The sequence below is a fragment of the Balaenoptera physalus genome, assembly GCF_965194825.1.
Source record: "Balaenoptera physalus genome assembly, chromosome: 1".
Taxonomy (NCBI): Eukaryota; Metazoa; Chordata; class Mammalia; order Artiodactyla; family Balaenopteridae; genus Balaenoptera; species Balaenoptera physalus.
The window spans coordinates 34,033,393-34,054,680 of record NC_138882.1 but is presented as its reverse complement, the minus strand read 5'-3'; the positions used below and the strand labels follow the sequence as shown (position 1 = coordinate 34,054,680).

General features: G+C 41.0%; 1 protein-coding gene across 9 annotated transcripts in view; it reads right to left on the bottom strand.

Annotated features, from left to right (window-relative positions):
- DSTYK (dual serine/threonine and tyrosine protein kinase) overlaps positions 1-19,177 on the bottom strand; it is a 56,768-nt gene extending 37,591 nt beyond the window's left edge. For 2 of the 9 annotated variants that reach the window (XR_014263694.1, XM_082461997.1), the window contains exon 1: positions 18,715-19,171. Coding sequence is in view for 8 of the 9 variants with exons in the window: in XM_082461997.1 (XP_082318123.1) it covers positions 18,715-18,979 (265 nt within the window). In the remaining variant the exon portion in view is untranslated. Of the gene's footprint in view, positions 1-8,635; positions 8,672-10,797; positions 10,871-10,971; positions 11,334-13,932; positions 14,043-18,714 lie in introns of those variants that run through there. The other 7 variants (XM_082461998.1, XM_082462003.1, XM_082462000.1 and 4 more) reach the window with 7 other exon arrangements.
- Positions 19,178-21,288: the final 2,111 nt, after the last annotated feature.

Below are 21,288 nucleotides of genomic sequence, written 5' to 3'. Positions count from 1 at the left end.
CTTAGGCCCAGCTGGAAATAATAAGAAGACAGAGGAGAAATTCTTCCTCCTCTACCCGCCCTACCACACTTTCTCCCAATGTAGGGCCAAACACAACTCAGTAGTTGTAGAACCCCAATTTAAAGCAGACTGACAGAGTCCTTACGGAAACCGCCCAAGACGATGAGGCCTGGGAGAAAAAAACAGCATTAACACTAGCTGGTGAACACTTTTAAAAAATGTTATTCTTATTCTACCTAAGAGCTCTAGAGTCCATTTTCTAAAAGAAACAGTAGGTACTTTTCAGAGAAACCTTTAATGTTCCTCTCATCAGTTAGTGTGTATTACCCTTTGGGTTGAGGTTAAGATTATTCTAAAAAGGGAGAATTGGTGGGAAATAATGTTAATGACTTTTTAAAATTAATTAATTAATTAATTTTTTTAATTCTTGAATTTTATTTTTTTTATACAGCAGATTCTTATTAGTCACCAATTTTATACACATCAGTGTATACATGTCAATCCCAATTTCCCAATTCATCCCACCACCACCCCCACCCCCACCGCTTTCCCCCCTTGGTGTCCATACGTTTGTTCTCTACATCTGTGTCTCAATTTCTGCCCTGCAAACCGGTTCATCTGTACGATATTCCTAGGTTCCACATATATGCATTAATATACGATATTTGTTTTTCTCTTTCTGACTTACTTCACTCTGTATGACAGTCTCTAGATCCATCCACATCTCTACAAATGACCCAATTTCGTTCCTTTTTATGGCTGAGTAATATTCCATTGTATATATGTACCAAAGCTTCTTTATCCATTCGTCTCTCGATGGGCATTTAGGTTGCTTCCATGACCTGGCTATTGTAAATAGTGCTGCAATGAACATTGGGGTGCATGTGTCTTTTTGAATTATGGTTTTCTCTGAGTATATGCCCAGTAGCGGGATTGCTGGATCATATGGTAATTCTATTTTTAGTTTTTTAAGGAACCTCCATACTGTTCTCCATAGTGGCTGTATCAATTTACACTACCACCAATAATGCAGGAGGATTCGCTTTTCTCCACACCCTCTCCAGCATTTGTTGTTTGTAGATTTTCTGATGATGCCCATTCTAACTGGTGTGAGGTGATACCTCATTGTAGTTTTGATTTGCATTTCTCTAATAATTAGTGATATTGAGCAGCTTTTCATGTGCTTCTTGGCCATCTGTATGTCTTCTTTGGAGAAATGTCTATTTAGGTCTTCTGCCCATTTTTGGATTGGGTTGTTTGTTTTTTTAATATTGAGCTGCAAGAGCTGTTTATATACCTTAGGGATTAATCCTTTGTCCGTTGATTCGTTTGCAAATGTTTTCTCCCATTCTGAAGGCTGTCTTTTCATCTTGTTTATGGTTTCCTTTGCTGTGCAAAATCTTTGAAGTTTCATTAGGTCCCATTTGTTTATTTTTGTTTTTATTTCCATTATTCTAGGAGGTGGATCAAAAAAGATCTTGCATGATTTATGTCAAAGAGTGTTCTTCCTATGTTTTCCTCTAAGAGTTTTATAGTGTCCGGTCTTACATTTAGGTCTCTAATCGATTTTGGTTTATTTTTGTGTATGGTGTTAGGGAGTGTTCTAATTTCATTCTTTTACATGTAGCTGTCCAGTTTTCACAGCACCACTTATTGAAAAGACTGTCACCATGTTCTTGGATTGGAAGAATCAACATTGTGAAAATGACTCTACTACCCAAAGCAATCTACAGATTCAATGCAATCCCTATCAAACTACCACTGGCATTTTTCACAGAACTAGAACAAAAAATTTCACAATTTGTATGGAGACACAAAAGACCCCGAACAGCCAAAGCAATCTTGAGAACGAAAAATGGAGCTGGAGGAATCAGGCTCTCTGACTTCAGACTATATTACAAAGCTACAGTAATCAAGACAGTTTGGTACTGGCACAAAAACAGAAATATAGATCAGTGGAACAAGATAGAAAGCCCAGAGGTAAACCCACGCACGTATGGTCACCTTATCTTTGATAAAGGAGGCAAGCATATACAGTGGAGAAAAGACAGCCTCTTCAATAAGTGGTGCTGGGAAAATTGGATAGGTACATGTAGAAGTATGAAATTAGAACACTCCCTGACACCATACACAAAAGTAAACTCAAAATGGATTAAAGACCTAAGTGTAAAGCCAGACACTATCAAACTCTTAGAGGAAAACATAGGCAGAACACTCTATGACATAAATCACAGCAAGATCCTTTTTGACCCAGCTCCTAGAGAAATGGAAATAAAAACACAAATAAACAAATGGGACCTAATGAAACTTAAAAGCTTTTGCACAGCAAAGGAAACCATAAACAAGACCAAAAGACAACCCTCAGAATGGGAGAAAATATTTGCAAATGAAGCAACTGACAAAGGATTAATCTCCAAGATTTACAAGCAGCTCATGCAGCTCAATAACAAAAAAACGAACAACCCAATCCAAAAATGGGCAGAAGACCTAAACACACATTTCTCCAAAGAAGATACACAGATGGCCAACAGACACATGAAAGAATGCTCAACATCATTAATCATTAGAGAAATGCAAATCAAAACTACAATGAGGTATCATCTCACACCGGTCAGAATGGCCATCATCAAAAAATCTACAAACAATAAATGCTGGAGAGGGTGTGGAGAAAAGGGAACACTCTTGCACTGTTGGTGGGAATGTAAATTGATACAGCCACTATGGAGAACAGTATGGAGGTTCCTTAAAAAACTACAAATAGAACTACCATACGACCCAGCAATCCCACTACTGGGCATATACCCTGAGAAAACCATAATTCAAAAAGAGTCATGTACCAAAATGTTCATTGCAGCTCTATTTACAATAGCCAGGACATGGAAGCAACCTAAGTGTCCATCATCGGATGAATGGATAAAGAAGATGTGGCACATATATACAATGGAATATTACTCAGCCATAAAAAGAAATGAAATGGAGGTATTTGTAATGAGGTGGATGGAATTAGAGTCTGTCATACAGAGTGAAGTAAGTCAGAAAGAGAAAAACAAATACAGTATGCTAACACATATATATGGAATCTAAGGGGGAAAAAAAAAAAAAAGGTCATGAAGAACCTAGTGGCAAGATGGGAATAAAGACGCAGACCTACTAAAGAATGGACTTGAGGATATGGGGAGGGGGAGGGGTGAGGCGTGACAGGGTGAGAGAGTGTTATGGACATATATAGACTACCAATGTAAAATAGATAGCTAGTGGGAACCAGCCGCATAGCACAGGGAGATCAGCTTGGTGCTTTGTGACCGCCTGGGGGGGTGGGATGGGGAGGATGGGAGGGAGGGAGATGCGGGAGGGAGGAGATATGGGAACGTGTGTATATGTGTAGCTGATTCACTTTGTTATAAAGCAGAAACTAACACACCACTGTGAAGCAATTATACTTCAATAAAGATGTTTAAAAAAAAAAAAAAAGAAAAGACTGTCTTTTCTCCATTGTATATCCTTGCCTCCTTTGTCATAGATTAGTTGACCATAGGTGCATGGGTTTATCTCAGGGTTTTCTATCTTGTTCCATTGATCTATATTTCTGTTTTTGTGCCAGTACCATATTGTCTTGATTACTGTAGCTTTGTAGTATAGTCTGAAGTCAGGGAGTCTGATTCCTCCAGCTCCGCTTTTTTCCCTCAAGACTGCTTTGTCTATTCGGGGTCTTTTGTGTCTCCATACAAATTTTAAGATTTTTTTTGTTGTAGTTCTGTAAAAAATGCCATTGGTAATTTGATAGGGTTTGCATTGAATCTGTAGATTGCTTTGGGTAGTATAGTCATTTTCACAATGTTGATTCTTCCAATCCAAGAACATGGTAGATCTCTCCATCTGTTGGTATCATCTTTAATTTCTTTCATCAGTGTCTTATAGTTTCCTGCATACAGGTCTTCTGTCTCCCTAGGTAGGTTTATTCCTAGGTATTTTATTCTTTTTGTTGCAATGGTAAATGGAAGTGTTTCCTTAATTTCTGTTTCAGATTTTTCATCATTAGTGTATAGGAATGTAAGCGATTTCTGTGCATTAATTTTGTATCCTGCAACTTTACCATATTCATTAATTAGCTCTAGTAGTTTTCTGGTGGCATCTTTAGGATTCTCTATGTATAGTATCATGTTATCTGCAAACAGTGACAGTTTTACTTCTTCTTTTCCAATTTGTATTCCTTTTATTTCTTTTTCTTCTCTGATTGCCGTGGCTAGGACTTCCAAAACTATGTTGAATAATAGTGGTGAGAGTGGACATCCTTGTCTTGTTCCTGATCTTAGAGGAAATGCTTTCAGTTTTTCACCATGGAGAATGATGTTTCCTGTGGGTTTGTTTTATATGGCCTTTATTATGTTGAGGTAGGTTCCCTCTATGCCCACTTTCTGGAGAGTTTTTATCATAAATGGGTGTTGAATTTTGTCAAAAGCTTTCTCTGCATCTATTGAGATGATCATATTGGCTTTTATTCTTCAATTTGTTAATATGCTGTATCACATTGATTGATTTGCATATATTGAAGAATGCTTGCATCCCTGGGATAAATCTCACTTGATCATGGTATATGATCCTTTTAATGTGTTGTTGGATTCTGTTTGCTAGTATTTTGTTGAGGATTTTTGCATCTATATTCATCAGTGATATTGGTCTGTAATTTTCTTTTTTTGTAGTATCTTTGTCTGGGTTTTGGTATCAGGTTGATGGTGGCCTCACAGTATGAGATTGGGAGGGTTCCTTCCTCTGCGATTTTTTGGAAGAGTTTGAGAGGGATGGGTGTTAGCTCTTCTCTAAATGTTGGATAGAATTCACCTGTGAAGGCACCTGGTCCTGGACTTTTGTTTGTTGGAAGATTCTTAATCACAGTTTCAATTTCATTACTTGTGACTGGTCTGTTCATATTTTCTATTTCTTCCTGGTTCAGTCTTGGAAGGTTATACCTTTCTAAGAATTTGTCCATTTCTTCCAGGTTGTTCATTTTATTGGCATAGAGTTGCCTGTAGTAGTCTCTTAGGATGCTTTGTATTTCTGTGGTGTCTGCTGTAATTTCTCCTTTTTCATTTCTAATTTTATTGATTTGAGTCCTCTCCCTCTTTTTCTTGATGAGTCTGGCTAATGGTTTATCAATTTTGTTTATCTTCTCAAAGAACCACCTTTTAGTTTTATTGATTTTTGTTATTGTTTTCTTTGTTTCTATTTCATTTATTTCTGCTCTGATCTTTATGATTTCTTTCCTTCTGCTAACTTTGGGTTTTGCTTGTTCTTCTTTCTCTAGTTCCTTTAGGTGTAACGTTAGATTGTTTATTTGAGATTTTTCTTGTTTCTTGAGGTAGGCTTGTATAGCTATAAACTTCCCTCTTAGAACTGCTTTTGCTGCATCCCATAGGTTTTGGATCGTCGTGTTTTCGTTGTCATTTGTCTCTAGGTATTTTTTGATTGCCTCTTTGATTTCTTCAGTGATCTCTTGGTTATTTAGTAACATATTGTTTAGCCTCCATGTGTTTGTGTTTTCTACATATTTTTCCCTGTAATTCATTTCTAATCTCATAACGTTGTGGTCAGAAAACATGCTTGATTTCAATTTTCTTAAATTTTGAGGCTTGATTTGTGACCCAAGATGTGATATATCCTGGAGAGTGTTCCATGCGCACTTGAGAAGAAAGTGTAATCTGCTGTTTTTGGATGGAATGTCCTATAAATACCAATTAAATCTATCTGGTCTATTGTGTCATTTAAAGCTTGTGTTTCCTTATTAATTTTCTGTTTGGATGATCTGTCCATTGGTGTGAGGTGTTAAAGTCCCACACTATTATTGTGTTACTGTCGATATCCTCTTTTATAGCTGTTAGCGGTTGCCTTATGTATTGAGGTGTTCCTATGTTGCGTGCATATATAATTGTTATATCTTCTTCTTGGATTGATCCTTTGATCATTATGTAGTGTCCTTCCTTGTCTCTTTTAACATTCTTTATTTTAAAGTCTATTTTATCTGATATGAGTATTGCTACTCCAGCTTTCTTTTGATTTCCATTTGCATGGAATATCTTTTTCCATCCCCTCACTTTCAGTCTGTATGTGTCCCTAGGTCTGAAGTGGGTCTCTTGTAGACAGCATATATATGGGTCTTGTTTTTGTATCCATTCAAAGCCTGTGTCTTTTGGTTGGAGCATTTAATCTATTCACGTTTAAGGTAATTATCGATATGTATGTTCCTATGACCATTTTCTGAATTGTTTTGGGTTTGTTTTTGTAGGTCCCTTTCTTCTCTTGTGTTTCCCACTTAGAGAAGTTCCCTTAGCATTTGCTGTAGAGCTGGTTTGGTGGTGCTGAATTCTCTTAGCTTTTGCTTGTCTGTAAAGTTTTTGATTTCTCTATCGAAGCTGAATGAGATCCTTGCCCGGGAGAGTAATCTTGGTTGTAGGCTTTTCCCTTTCATCACTTTAAGTATATCATGCCACTCCCTTCTGGCTTGTAGAGTTTCTGCTGAGAAATCAGCTGTTAACCTTATGGGAGTTCCCTTGTATGTTATTTGTCTTTTTTCCCTTGCTGCTTTCGATAATTTTTCTCTGTCTTTAATTTTTGCCAGTTTGATCACTATGTGTCTCGGTGTGTTTCTCCTTGGGTTTATCCTCTATGGGACTCTCTGCGTTTCCTGGACTTGGGTGGCTATTTCCTTCCCCATGTTAGGGAAGTTTTCGACTATAATCTCTTCAAATATTTTCTTGGGTCTTTTCTCTCTTCTCCTTCTGGGACCCCTATAATGCGAATGTTGTTGTGTTTAATGTTGTCCCAGAGGTCTCTTAGGCTGTCTTCATTTCTTTCCATTCTTTTTTCTTTATTCTGTTCTGCAGCAGTGAATTCCACCATTCTGTCTTCCAGGTCACTTATCCGTTCTTCTGCCTCAGTTATTCTGCTATTGATTCCTTCTAGTGTACTTTTCATTTCAGTTATTGTATTGGTCATCTCTGTTTGTTCTTTAATTCTTCTAGGTCTTTGTTAAACATTTCTTGCATCTTCTCAATCTTTGCCTCCATTCTTTTTTTTTTTTTTAAATATTAGCTTTATTAAGATAGAATACACACACTATACAATTCACTCTTTTAAAGTATACAATTCTGTGGTGCTTAGCATATTCACAAAGTTGTGCAACCATCACCACTATCTAATTCCAGAACATTATTATCACCTCAGAAAGGAACCTTTTGCCTCCATTCTTTTTCCGAGGTCCTGAATCATCTTCACTATCATTATTCTGAATTGTTTTTTTGAAAGGCTGCCTATCTCCACTTCATTTAGTTGTTTTTCTGGGGTTTTACCTTGTTCCTTCATCTGGTACATAGCCCTCTGCCTTTTCATCTTGTCTTTCTTTCTGTGAATGGGGTTTCTGTTCCACAGGCTGCAGGATTGTAGTTCTTCTTGCTTCTGCTGTCTGCCCTCTGGTGGATGAGGCTATCCAAGAGGCTTGTGCAAGTTTCCTGATGGGAGGGACTGGTGGTGGGTAGAGCTGGCTATTGCTCTGGTGGGCAGAGCTCAGTAAAACTTTAATCCACTTGACTGCTGATGGGTGGGGCTGGGTTCCCTCCCTGTTGGTTGTTTGGCCTGAGGCAACCCAACACTGGACCCTACCCGGGCTCTTTGGTGGGGCTAATGGCAGACTCTGGGAGGGCTCACGCCAAGGAGTACTTCCCAGAACTTCTGCTGCCAGTGTCCATGTCCTCACGGTGAGACAGAGCCACCCCCTGCCTCTGCAGGAGACCCTCCAACACTAGCAGGTAGGTCTGGTTCAGTCTCCCCTGGGGTCACTGCTCCTTCCCCTGGGTCCCGATGCACACACTACTTTGTGTGTGCCCTCCAAGAGTGGAGTCTCTGTTTCACCTAGTCCTGTTGAAGTCCTGCAATCAAATCCCACTAGGCTTCAAAGTCTGATTCTCTAGGAATTCCTCCTCCCATTGCTGGACCCCCAGGTTTGGAAGCCTGACGTGGGGCTCAGAACCTTCACTCCCGTGGGTGGACTTCTGTGGTATAAGTGTTCTCCAGTTTGTGAGTCACCCACCCAGCAGTTATGGGATTTGATTTTATTGTGATTGTGCCCCTCCTACTGTCTCATTGTGGCTTCTCCGTTGTCTTTGGATGTGGGGTATCTTTTTTGGTGAGTTCCAGTGTCTTCCTGTCGATGATTGTTCAGCAGTTAGTTGTGATTCTGGTGATCTTGCAAGAGGGAGTGAGAGCACGTCCTTCTACTCCGTCGTCTTGAACCAATCTCTCATTAATGAACTTTTGATGTCTCTAGTGACCCATTAGGTTAGATACGTTGTTTAAATTGTTTTTGGAGTAATGGATTTATATCATCACACTCTCCTTCTTGCCTGTTTTCCATCCCAGTCAATAATATGAGTGAAGGCCAGGGTAAGGTATAGTCCATGGCCAAGGAGGGAAGGCACTATATGGAATAAGTGAGGTGGAACTCTATCTTTGCCTTATCCTATTCTTGAAACTCATAAGGTTGATGGGGCTTCAGAGTCAGTTCAGGTCTCAACAGAGTTACTACTGCAATACTTGTTCCTGATACCCAAGGATTTCCCTCCTTCGGTAAAATTTTTTACCTCACCTTTAGCACTGAACTTGAAGTCCTCTCTGAAAGTGACTGAAATACAAAGGATTTTATAAGTCACTGAAGTAATCAGTGACACAAATATGCATTTCCACAAATAAGTAGTGATGTTTTATTTCTTATTAACTACATGTGCCAAGAGTAAAGGACAAATCCTAAATTGAGAAATGAACATTATACAGTCTTTCTACTACAATCAATTCTACTACAAGCTTCACAGTATTGAGCTACAAAAACCCCAGGAGCTGAGAGAGAAATAATTCTGCCAAGAAGCATTTATTTATCATTCCCAAACAAGCTCTCTGACCTTCAGCTAAATTTAAAGGATTCTGAATTTTAGAGGAGGCATCCCCATTTAAGGAAAACATATGCTTAGGGAGTCTGGGTTTCAGAATCTTCAGGACCAAATAATACAAGGTATTTTGGTTGAAGGGGATGGTTTTTGGAGATTAGAGATGGAAATGTACTCAAGCAGCTAAACCTCTTGTTGGAAGCTGAAAGTCAAGCTGGCAGAAATGTCACTAAAGTTATCCTACCTGGTGGTCATGTTAAGATCTTGAACAGCTTTTGAAAAGCAGACTGTACTGGTACCTGGGAAGAGGGACATAACCTCCCCACAACCCTTTCCCTGCCCATCCCCCACCAAGGCTTATATCTCCTGGGAGCCATGTGACATGAAGAGACCATACTCAGCAGCCTGCTGACAAGTTCCCTTCTGGGAGAAACTGCTCCTGAGGCTGGTCGAGCTGCAGGGGGAATAGAAAGGCAGCTGGCAGCTGAAGCTGTAATTTATGGGATGCAGAGATGGAAGCAGTTTTTCGAGGAAGCCGACCCCATGCTTCACTCAGGGCTTAGTTCCTGTCATTTGGAAGGCAGCTTCTTTCAGCTAGTTACCATTAAGAATGACCCAATGGTGGGAATGTGTTAAAAAGACACAGGAACCACCTCAAAGGGGGGCTTACTCACCCGACTGGGGACAATTTAAGCATAAAATTTTTTTTAAATGATAATAAGAAATTATAATCCATTGAAAAAATTCAGAAGTCCCACACTGATATAAATAAATAATAAACAAACAATGGAAAAGGAATGCTCTAACTTTGCAAATACCAACTAAGAAATATAGAAGAAACAGTGGATAGAAAAACCACCACTGAGGCAGGTGGGCATTGTCAATGGACGCTAGGTCTAGTGGAGGGAGGCATTTTCAGGAACAAGATCATCAGTGAAATCTTAGAACACCTTCCCACAAAAGACTAATCAATTGCAAAAGGAAAAACTGTGACTTTAAGGTAGAGAAATCTAACGGACACCAACATGACCAGAGATCAAGCTTAACATCTCCAAGGGTGGGTGGGCCGACAACATGTACCCCTGATGTGACTGCACATCACGTCATTTCTGTGCCTAGTCCTGCTGAGAGCTCATGACCTGCGTCTAGTCATGAGGAAGCAGCTAGATCCAGGCTGAGGGTCATCCCATAGAATGTAAAGCCTGCTCTTTAAACCTGCCAAAGATATAAATGTCAGGGAAAGGCCGAGAGACTGTCCACATTCAGGGAGTCTGAAGACACATGATAACTGAATGCAACATGTGCTCCTGGACAGGATCCTGGATCAAAAGAAAAAGACATTACTGGGACAGTTGGCAAAACTTAAACGGGGTCCGTAGACTGGATGGTAATACTGACTCAATGTTGATTTCCTGATTTGGGAAGTTGCATGCTGATAGCATGTCCTTGTTTGGGAGAAATGCACACTGGAAGTGTTTAGAAGAGATAAGACAACCTATCTAGAGCTCACTTTCACAAGGTTCCGAAAAATATATACATATAATAGAAAGAGAGAGATTAGGTGATGGGGCAAATGCAATAAAATCTTAATAAATGGAGAACCTGCATGGAGTGGGTATGAGAACTCTCTGTACTGTTCTGGTGACATTTACATAAATTTGAAATTATTTCAAAATAATTTTTAAAATATTGGCCAAAAAGGTAACTAGCAAAATGTATCCAGGTCTGGATCTCAGAGAAAAGAGATGAAGAGATAGAATTCTACTCATCAAAAAAACCCAGCAGGTAAAAAACACATCATATACAGTAATAATACAATTTAAACAATAAGTTTCTTCACTGTCCCCACTTCTGCCCTGCACATTACCTTCTTTCTCCTCAATCTTCCTGTGATCGTTTTCTGATGCCAGTTCTGAGTCTGGGGAGTCCAAGGCACTCATCTAAACAAGCAGTTCAGGATCAGATTTAGAACCCAAGTCCTCAAGACTAAGCAGTATAGACAAACACCCACTCCAGGACAGGACACTTTGATGAAAGTTACCTATAACTATCCAGTTCATTGAACAAGAAGCCACCAGAAGAAGCTTGACCTTGTACTGCCTGCAGCAGCCTCCTGATGACTCAGCAGTAGGGAACACACCTCCACCTCTTCTGCAGCTCAGGCCTCTTTATCACATGCCAACTAACTACTTTTATCCTCGACTAACCAACCACATTTCCAAGTTGCAACAGCAGAACTTCTCCACTTCTCTCCATGGAATATAAGCCAGCAGAGCAGGCCAATTGTTCAATCAGGAGAAACTGAGATAGGTTTCGCCAGGGGGCTTCTTATATGCCAAAAGAATAAAAATGACTTTTCTCCTACTAGCTGTTTTCCCCCAAGTTCTTCGTTCCTTCTTGCTCCTACATATCTCCGTAATATTAAAAGTTAAGGCTACAGTATATTGCACAGAATAGTCCTAAAAACTAAGCTCCATATTGGTTCAGTCACTGTCCCTCTAATTTGAATAAAAACAGAGCTTTTATTCAAATTAGTCTTGTTATCCAGTTGCTTTTATGATACGGCCTTACTTAGTCTTTAGTCTGGAAAGTTTGGCTTAACCAAAAAAATCCTGGGAAATGTAATTCTCTCCCATTATATAAACTAGAAAGGGTAAAATCTGTCTGGCATAAATAACACACTGAAGTCTTAATCTGATGAAGCTAAAATTAGACCTTTTTTTATATCTGAGTAAAATAAAAGTGATAAAAGCATTTTTTTTAAAAGAAGTATGAGGGCTTTTTTTTTTTTTTTAATAATCAAAGGCTTTTATGAATACATAAGCTATTACTATTCTTTGGGATAGTTTTGATGTCTTATTAAACAAGTGAAAAGCAAAACAATCCTCAAGTTCTACTTCCCATCTTCCTGCCCAGAGAACACCACCCCAGGGAACGGAAGCACATTATAAAGCCCAACTCCAAAGACTTGCAGTCAAAAGGTTCCCGCAGCCACATGGCACCCCACAGGCTGGGGATACGTCCAAACCACTCACATTGCACGCTGCCTACTAAATATGACAGAAGAAGGCACCGCGTGTGATGGGCAATTCAACCAGGGGCCCACAGGGGATTCTGATGAGTCCCCATGCTCTGACCAACTTTCCTTCAGAGAGTTTTAGTTTGGACTTTGGAGGAATACTATCTACAAGGAGACCTTCTCAGAGAGGCTGATTTACAGCTTTAAGCAAGGGGGCACATAACCACTGCTACATCTGTTCTCCTCTGTTAAAGTGTCAAGTTCCAGGATCCCCAAGATTACCAGACTCCCCGTTTGGCAAAGAATGGAATCAATTTTCAAGCATGGGGTGGCCTATACTTAGACTGAAAATCCTACAGGGGACTCCAGTCAGACCTCTGAGAGTCACGAAAGAAAAGCTGCATCTTTCACAGGGACTCTACGCTCTTGTTATGAACGACACCATTCAGATTCCCTGGACCACGTAGGAAGCAAAACCCACTATCCCTAGAGGTGAACTATTTTCCTACAGAAAGTAAAGAGCAAATTCACCTTAGGTCTTAAAACTGTTAGGGAACAAACCACGTCCACCCACACTCCTCATACGCTTCATATTGGCATCCCTGTGAGTAACCTCTGATGAAGATAAAAGATACTCTTAACAACAATCTTCATGAATGCATTCTGCTTTTGAACCATGCAAACAAGACAATTATCGTTATTCCATCCCAGAGACAGACTGGGGCTAGTTCTCCTTTACTGTCAGAAAGTTAGTAAAGCATCTCAACTCCTGTTTTTATCAATGCCATTTAATCTTAGAATTTCTCATATGCCTTATCCTCCTGTCCTCAAAGACTAATGGTTAAGCAGGAAACCAATGTGTAGGAAATCCTCTAGAGGGAACATGATGAAACACTAATCCTTCTTTCTTTCATAACATCAGCTTAGAATTAAAAATATCAATTAGTTGGACAATGTTTCACCATTGTGTGTCCTGTACCCAGTACAAAGTTAGGCATTAATAAAGATTTGTTGAGTGAATGAATATTTACTTCCCATATCGTGGTGAAGCTCCGGTATTGCATGCAACTCATTCTTTGGGACGTGAAAATCATTCTTTGGGATACTGGCAGCTCCAGCCTAATTAGTCATCTATCAAATGCTTATCATTGTTCTGTTTTAGGGGCGCAGACAGGAAAATGTGGGCAAAGATACAAAATCCCATATCTTTCATGGGGGAAAAATTGCCCTTCTGAAGTGGAAAAAAACATCATTCCAATATCTACCAGATATGTAAACGATCTAACAGATACTTACTTGCCTGTTATGTACAAAGCACTATGGTAGGCATTGCAGGGGATACAAAGATGAGTAAAACAGTCTTTACCCTTAGGAGTTCACGATCTAGTAAGCGAGATAAGACAAATATATCCATAGCTATCACATGAATAAATAAATAAAAACATGATCTGTATGTCCAGAGCCTATAGGAATTGAGCAATAGGTTTAAGGTGAAATTCATATTTCCCTTTACTTCAGTAACATATTTTTTGAGGTTTTATTTTCAAAAGATTGCTTTTGAGAAGGACATTTATTGCAGGAAGATTCTTTGTTGACTTAACATAGTGAGACAGAGAAGCATGGAGAAATAAATGCTGATGCTTGGAAAGTGGACAGAGCAAAACAAAATCTAAAGACCAGATGGATTTTTATTTAAATCCATGCTTTCTTTAAATGCTACTTGCAAGGCTGAAGAACTAACCGTGTTGAAATCAGTAATGCCTTTTAAGACTAAACTAAACATATTGCAAATGATAATAATCTTAAAGGTAATAATGTCTTTTCTTTCAAGAGCAGGAAGAATTATCCAAGCCTTTTTAGTAGTGCGCTGCCCCATGCCATGGGAAACAGATTATCCTAGCAAAGGAAGATTAGGAAGGGGAAAGGAAAGGGACTGGAAATTGGAATAAAAGGCTTGAGTAGGTAGTGTCACATTATACTCACTCAATCAGATAAAATCTCCCACTGAAGTAGATGATGGTTCCATGTCAAGCTATGGAGCCTGGGTTATGACTCACTTGTAACGTAATCTCTCCACTGCCAGGGTGCATTTTCTATTCCCATGGCCAGATCAGGAAAGAACAAGGGAGGAGTCACAGAAGCAGAATGGGACTGGGAGCTTAGAGACCTGGGCCTAAATCTGGCTTCAGCTCAAAACTGTTCTGTCCCTCATTCCATTCGTCACTCCTCTTATTCTTCCCCCGACCCCCCTGTTCCAGCCTCCTAATCTAATGTTCTCCAAGTACATACACACATACACACACACACTCAAATGTCACATATGTTTACTACTAACTATATGCCTGTGCTAAGTGCTTTAATGTATATTATCTCTAAATATCACAACAACTTTGTGAGGTAGACATTATCGCTCCCATTCTATTTATTTATTTAGATATAATTCACATATCAGAAAACGCACACTTTTAAACCACACAATGTAGTGGTTTCTAGCATATTCACAAAGTTGTACAACCATGACCACTATCTAATTCTAGAACATTTTTATTCCCCAGGAAGAAATCCCATACCCATTAGCAGTTATTCCTCATTTTCCTCTCCCCCCATCCCCCCGCAATCACTAATCTACTTTCTGTCTGTATGAATTTGCCTGTTCTGGACATTTCAAATAGATGGACTCATACAATATGTGGCATTCTATATCACTCCCATTTTACATATGAAGAAACCAAGACTCCAATAGGTTAAGTAACTTGCCCCAAGTCCCACGGTTAATAAAAGGCTGAACTAGAAGAGGAACTCAGGTCTGACTCAAGGGCTTGTACTTGCTTTTGACTACTTTTTATTTTCCACTTGTTACACCAAAAAACAATGGTGGTTAAAACTTTTGACTACTATATGCTGCTTCCATACAGGAAGAAAATTGAGAGAAAGTGAAAGTTTTAGATATAATTGGGGAAATGGGGTTTTGTTCATCTAAGGTAATAAAAGTAATAAATAAGAATCACAATTATAGCACCATCTCTGCTAAGCTTCTGTTGAAATGCTGAGGCAGCTCTTCTAAACAGACCATGGCAAATTACTAGAGAGCACACCCATCCCAGTCTCTGGCTGTTTTACCCCACAACCAACTTCCCTCCACCCCTCAGCCCTAGTTGAAGATGGCAACTATAAGAAACCAGGCTGTAAAGAATATCCTCTTTCCCAACTTTCCATCCCTTGCCCAGATGTCACTCTGCCACTTAAAGTGTATTATCCATACAAATTTCTGTCTAACAAGTCCAAGAAAAATGTGCACTAGGGCTTTTCTTAAATAAATAAGTACATTAGTGTTTTTCTTCTCCCTTTTAATTCTGGCAACCAAAAGAGGGTGAAGGATGTTGGAGAAATGAAGTTGTTACCAAACCAATGGCAAAGAGCTATAAAAACCTAAGAACTGTAACTCACACAAAATGCCTATAATCTACCTTTAGCTTTTTGCAGTTTTTCTACTTTATATGTTGCATATGCATATGGCTGAGATTAGATTATCCCTTTCTAGAGGGCCAGGTTCAGATCTTCCTAGTCCTTTTCCTCCCTCATCCAACATAAACAAACAGGTGCACTGTAATGATAATTATAATTTTTTTTCTTTCTTAGGAGAAAAGTATAGAAGGGGAAGACTGATCTCCACTAACCCAAGGCCAAGACCAATGTTTTTATTTGACTCTTTAACCCTATTACCAGGTGCTCAAATGTTTATTGACTAGTAATAGCTAATACTTACACAGCACCTTACCAGGCACTGTTCTAAACACATATATTAACTCCCAACAACCCTAGAGGCAACTACTATTATTATAATCCTCATTTCCAGATGAGAAAACTGTGGCACAGCGCCATTGTGATCTGCCCATGGTCACTCAGTTAGTAAGGAGCGGAACCAGGAAGAAAGGAATGTAGCACAGATTAAAGCATTCCAACTAAATACATTTGAGTCATTCCAATTTCTTAAAATTGAGAGGTTTATGATACACTGCAACAGCTTGGAACTCTGATAGATCATAAAACAAGAAAAACACTTCTCCCTCTGCTACTTTGTAATACTCCACTCTGCCTGTCTTCAGAAGTGCTCAAAGCCTTTATCTCATTACTTCTGAACCCTCTGACAGAGGAAAATCAACAGATAGAGGGGCTGTCATTCCCTATAGTTAAGTGAAAAGAAGGCCAATGCTTTGGGAAGAAAAGGAGGACCTGAATCAAGGCAATTTCACTTATAATTCAGTTTTCCCTGTACAGGTCGAGCTACTCTCATTTTAGATTCCACCCACTTTTTAACTTCTAAAACATCATGTACCTTATATACTCACTACACTGCCCTCAGTGAATTCAAAACTGTGAAAATTAAGAAGGAAGCATTATTTGGGGGGGTCCTTCCCATCTCTTTTGTGGTTAAAAGTGAAATAATAAAAATTTACAGTTAATCCATGATCTTCAATTGCTCAAATACCATACTACATCCAACCTAGAAGATACTTCCATTCTGAAACGATGATTAAAACCTTCAAAAGAGGTTTTAAGAATTGAGGTTAAGAATTGAGTGTTCCTTCGCTTAACATTTCAAGTTCCTATTAATCAGAAACCAACATTCACAGAAGAAAGTTGAGACAGTCTCTGAATGAACTTCACCTTGTAAAGATAGTCTGTAAAGGGAGAGAACAAGAGCTAGTTGTCTTTTAAGGAATGGTTTCTACTTTCTAACACAATCACCCAAACAGCTGGGAAAATGGCATCCCCAAAATATACATAGTAAGTGCCACCTCACTAATTTCTCCTGATGTTCCTTTTCACCTCCAAAAATAAAACTCTCCACACTAAAGGAATGGAAGCATTTTATGGAACAAAATCAAATGGCTCCCAGTCCTGTCATCTGTACCCTCCCCTGGTTTTTATTTCAGATGGACAGACTCCAGAGGGTGAAGAGAGTTAAATACGAAAAGATTAGTTCATGATGCAGTCAACTAGAAAAGCCAATGAGGCAAAATACAAAGGTGCATTTGTATTTCTTAAGTTGGCTTTTAAAGAATAAAAAGAAGAGCCAGCCAAGGTGCCTTGAAAACCTCCATCTCTCTGAGGTGAATCTACTCTCTGATTTTTTTATCAGTAGTAATTCTAAAATAGTTGTTATAAAATTACAGCAATAGAGGGCTTTTTAAGATAAGCTATAAGAAAAACTTGTGAGCAGCGAAAGCCGCTGGAAAGCATTGCTGAGGGAGAGGGTGAAAGTACACGTTCTGGGGCTCATCCCTGAAAACATCTGCCCTTCTCACCAATTGTTTTTGATAGCCTCACAGAAATTAGTCCCCTCTATGGGTCCATTTTAAGAATAACAAACCTCTGGGCAGAAGATGGCAAAACCACAACTTCAGAAAAGCTAGTCATCCCCCCTCATCCCACTTATTCCATGAGGTAAAATAAAAGCTTTTTTATTTACATCCAGGCCAACTAAGTGGAATATCATCAATCAGAATCTTATTTTTATCACCATTTCTGGAGTCTCAGACAAATTTAGGATATTAAACATGCAACTTTGGAAATACAGGGCCCAACACACAAACTCTGAAGAGTTTAAGAATTCACTGCATTCTACGCCTCATGTTCAAATTTGCTGTCAGCATCTAAATTAGTGTTTCTGAAAGTGTGCTTGCTGGCCCACTTGCATCAGAATCCCTAGCCATGGCTTGCGTTTAGATTCTTAGGACCCACCCACTAGACATAATCAATCTGTAGGATAGAGCCTGAGATATTTTCAACATTAATCTTAATACACACTTTAGTTAGAGAATCACTCAATGAAACCCACTGACTGCTATACTGTCCCAAGGTATCTGTCTGCATGGGATGCCAGTCCCTTCTTCCATCCAACCTGTTATTTCCTAATTAGACCAAGTAGTTATCAAACCCTCCAGTTCCCCATCAACAGCAGTTTAAGAGGAAGCAAGAAATTAGGAAAGGTCAAAGACGCTGCACGATTTTAAATGCTTTAGGGCCTCTAACACATCCCAGAGGGAATCAAGTTTCAGGACCAAAAAACGATCCTTTCCCTGTCTAACTTCTTCACCCTAAAAGCAATCCGCATCTCTGGCAATTCCCTTGCACCCATGAGACATCCTCTCCTTTAGCGACCCCAGCCCCATTCTCCAGTACATTCCTTTCACAGAGTTGCCACATGATTGATGTAAGCGTATTTCACATACATAATCAAACACACAGACGCGCGCGCGCGCACACACACACACACACACACAACGGACACACACAAAATCCACTACAGTCCCCTGGCCTCCTAGGGCTCCCTGCCTACCGCCCGTCCTCCATCCCTCCATTCCACCATCGCTAACTGGGACTCTGACCGCAACTGCTCATCCCCGAACTCAGAGCAACTTTCCTCACTCCGAGGCTTAACCTCCGCCCTCTCAAACTGGGGCCCTCCGCGCTCCCGCCCGTGCACAGCCCGGCCCCCTGGATCCTGCTCCTGGAACTCCTGCCTTCGGGCGCCCCTTGCCCCCTGGTCCCCGCGGCCGAGTCCCTGGAGCCCCTCCCCTCCCCCACCCCGAGAGATGCCCTCCCACGGCATCTCGGATCCCGCCAGCTCAGGCCCGGTAGCCCCGCCACGCGGCCCTTCTTCCACTTTCCGCCTCTTCCCGGGGTTTTGCAGGGGCAGGGGTGCGGCCCACCCTCAGTTTGCCTCTCCAGCCCTGTCTTCCTCACGGCTACCCTCCTTACCCGCCTGCAGCCCGATCTCGGCGACATCGCCGGCAGGGCCGCGCTCGGCCCCGCCGCCTTCCGTGGGGGAGGAGGGACAGCTGTGATTGTGGGAGCCTTTGATGTCGCGGAAGAACTTCTGCGTTTCGCGCAGGTTCTGCCTCAGCCGTCCCAGGTAGCGGCGGTAGCGGCCAAAGCCCCGGCACAGCTCGCGGATCATTCCGCCGCCTCCCGGGCCAGGACCCGAGACCGACTCGCTCCCCCACGGCACCCCGTCGCCCTCCATCGCCTCAGCCTGCTCTGCCTTCGCGGCTTGGTGCCCGGCCCTCTGGTCCGGCTCCCCTCCTCCCGCCCCCCAGTGCTTAGGGCAGGAGGAATCCGCCTCCTGACGCCCCCGCCTGCAGTCGGCCGGGTTCCCAACCTCCGTCACCGCCGTTGAAAACAAACCAAACCGCAGTGCGCCGCGAACGGAACCTTTATCTCCACTATCCAGAGAAGTGAGGGAACGATCACCGGAGCACCCCGTCACTGCGGGGTCTCCTGGGACTTGTAGTCTGGGCCGGGGCCGAGCTCCAAAACCTGGAGACTGTGGATGCGACCGACCGCCCTTTGGTATACATCTCCCCCGTTCTCACACAGAGCTCACACGCTCTTCCCGATTTAAAAACATGTTCCTACTCCCTACAGAAGTGTCCCTGAGGAGAGAGAGCACCTGCAGAACCCGGACTTCTGCAGAAGTAGGGGTGCCTTACTGAAATCAGAGCGAAAGATTTTAATAGCAAAGAAAAGTAAGGAAACAAGACTGAGGCTAGTACTGTCTCCATGGCTACCCTAAATGGCTCTCACTTTCCAATACAGTACATACTGGGGAAGCAGCTGAAAATACCACGGAAATAGGGAAACCCCTCATGTTTGCATTGCATCCTCCTTTTCAGACTTTCCTTCTCCAGGTGTGGAAGGGGGGTTGTAGAAGGGTCGTTAAAGAGCTGTAAGCTGAAGTTTAGTTGGTCTCTTGAAGTAGAGAGACCAAGCTGGGTAAGGGGAAGTTGAGGTTAGTAGCCTTCCAAACCAGTTCTGATTATCTTAATTTGGCTTCTGCTAATATGGAAGACTTCTAGTGACATGTACTGTGACGGAGCCCGGGACACAATTAGGAAGAAAACAAAACTTGACAACCACTTCTTTTTCATTTCCTGCTTTCTTTCTCCTCTTCTCCAGGCACAGAGCCCTCCTGTCTTTCTTGCTATGGAAAGACCCCATCTTCTACCCAGGCCAGATGTCTTTTCCCACAGGTTGGATAGTGTAGTTCCCCAACTGAATTTAAGAGGAGACCTGAGTTGGAGTCTGAACTTCCCCAGTGCCTTGCCTTGAGACCTGTGAAGTAAGGGTTTGGGCTAGTTGATCTTTATGCCCTCTAAAATTTTGTGAGTTTTGCTTCAAAAATGTTTGCTTTGGTCTTCCAACCTCTCATTCCTGGAGTGCAAGTGCTCTTAGCTAATTGATGTTGTGATAATTGGGTTAATTCCGTGCAAAATGGGAAGGTTTTACCTATCCAGGGGCTTTTAGTATTGTATAAAAAGGGGTCACTGGCTTACATGAATCTCTACTTGGTAAATGAGTGTGAAGTCTGCCCCTAAGGAGGAACTTCAAATTCCTTCTCATGTTCTCCTTCCCTTTTACTTGCTCACGTATTCTCCATTTGTCATTCTTTATCTTTGAAGACCCCTTCAAAGACCATTGCAACCCCTAAAAGGCTCAGTGAAACAAATGAAAATACAAAATGAAAAGTTTAATGCAAGATGGTTTATACTACTTTTTAGAAGTGCTGTAACGAAACAATGTGTGATGATTTGCCACACACAGTAATTTCTAGCAAAGGAGATCAGATGAGAGAGTAGTTGAGCTGGAGTTGTCCAAAAAAGGAATTGAGAATTAACATCTTGAAGAAGGGGTGAAACATGGCTAGGTGGAAGTAATCAGGGAGAGCATTCTGTAAGGTAAAGTTCATGGAGCTCATCCTTTTAAAAACTATTCATTAGTTCTTTATTTCTAAAGTAAGTACAGTAAGTCCCCTACATACCAACGAGTTCCGTTCCAAGAGCACGTTCGTAAGTCCAATTTGTTCGCAAGTCCAACAAAGTTAGCCTAGGTACCCAACTAACACAATCGGCTATATAGTACTGTACTGTAATAGGTTTATAGTACTTTTCACACAAATAATACATACAAAACAAACAAAAAATAAAGAAAACATTTTTAATCGTACAGTACAGTACCTTGAAAAGTACACTAGTACAGTTCAACATCTGGCATACAGGGGCTGGCATCGAGTGAACAGGCAAGAAGAATTATTGACTGGAGGAGGGAGAGGAGGTGGGAGGAGGAAGATGGTAGAGCTGAAAGATCATCAGCAATAGGAGACGGAGGGCAAGCTGCAATTTCACTCACGCCTGACATTGATGGAATGTCACATTCACATCTTTGAAAGTTCGCAACTTGAAGGTTCGTATGTAGGGGACTTACTGTAATATAGGACTATGGTATAAAATTCAAATGGTGCAAAAGGTATGCAAAGGAAAACGAAGTCTTCCTATT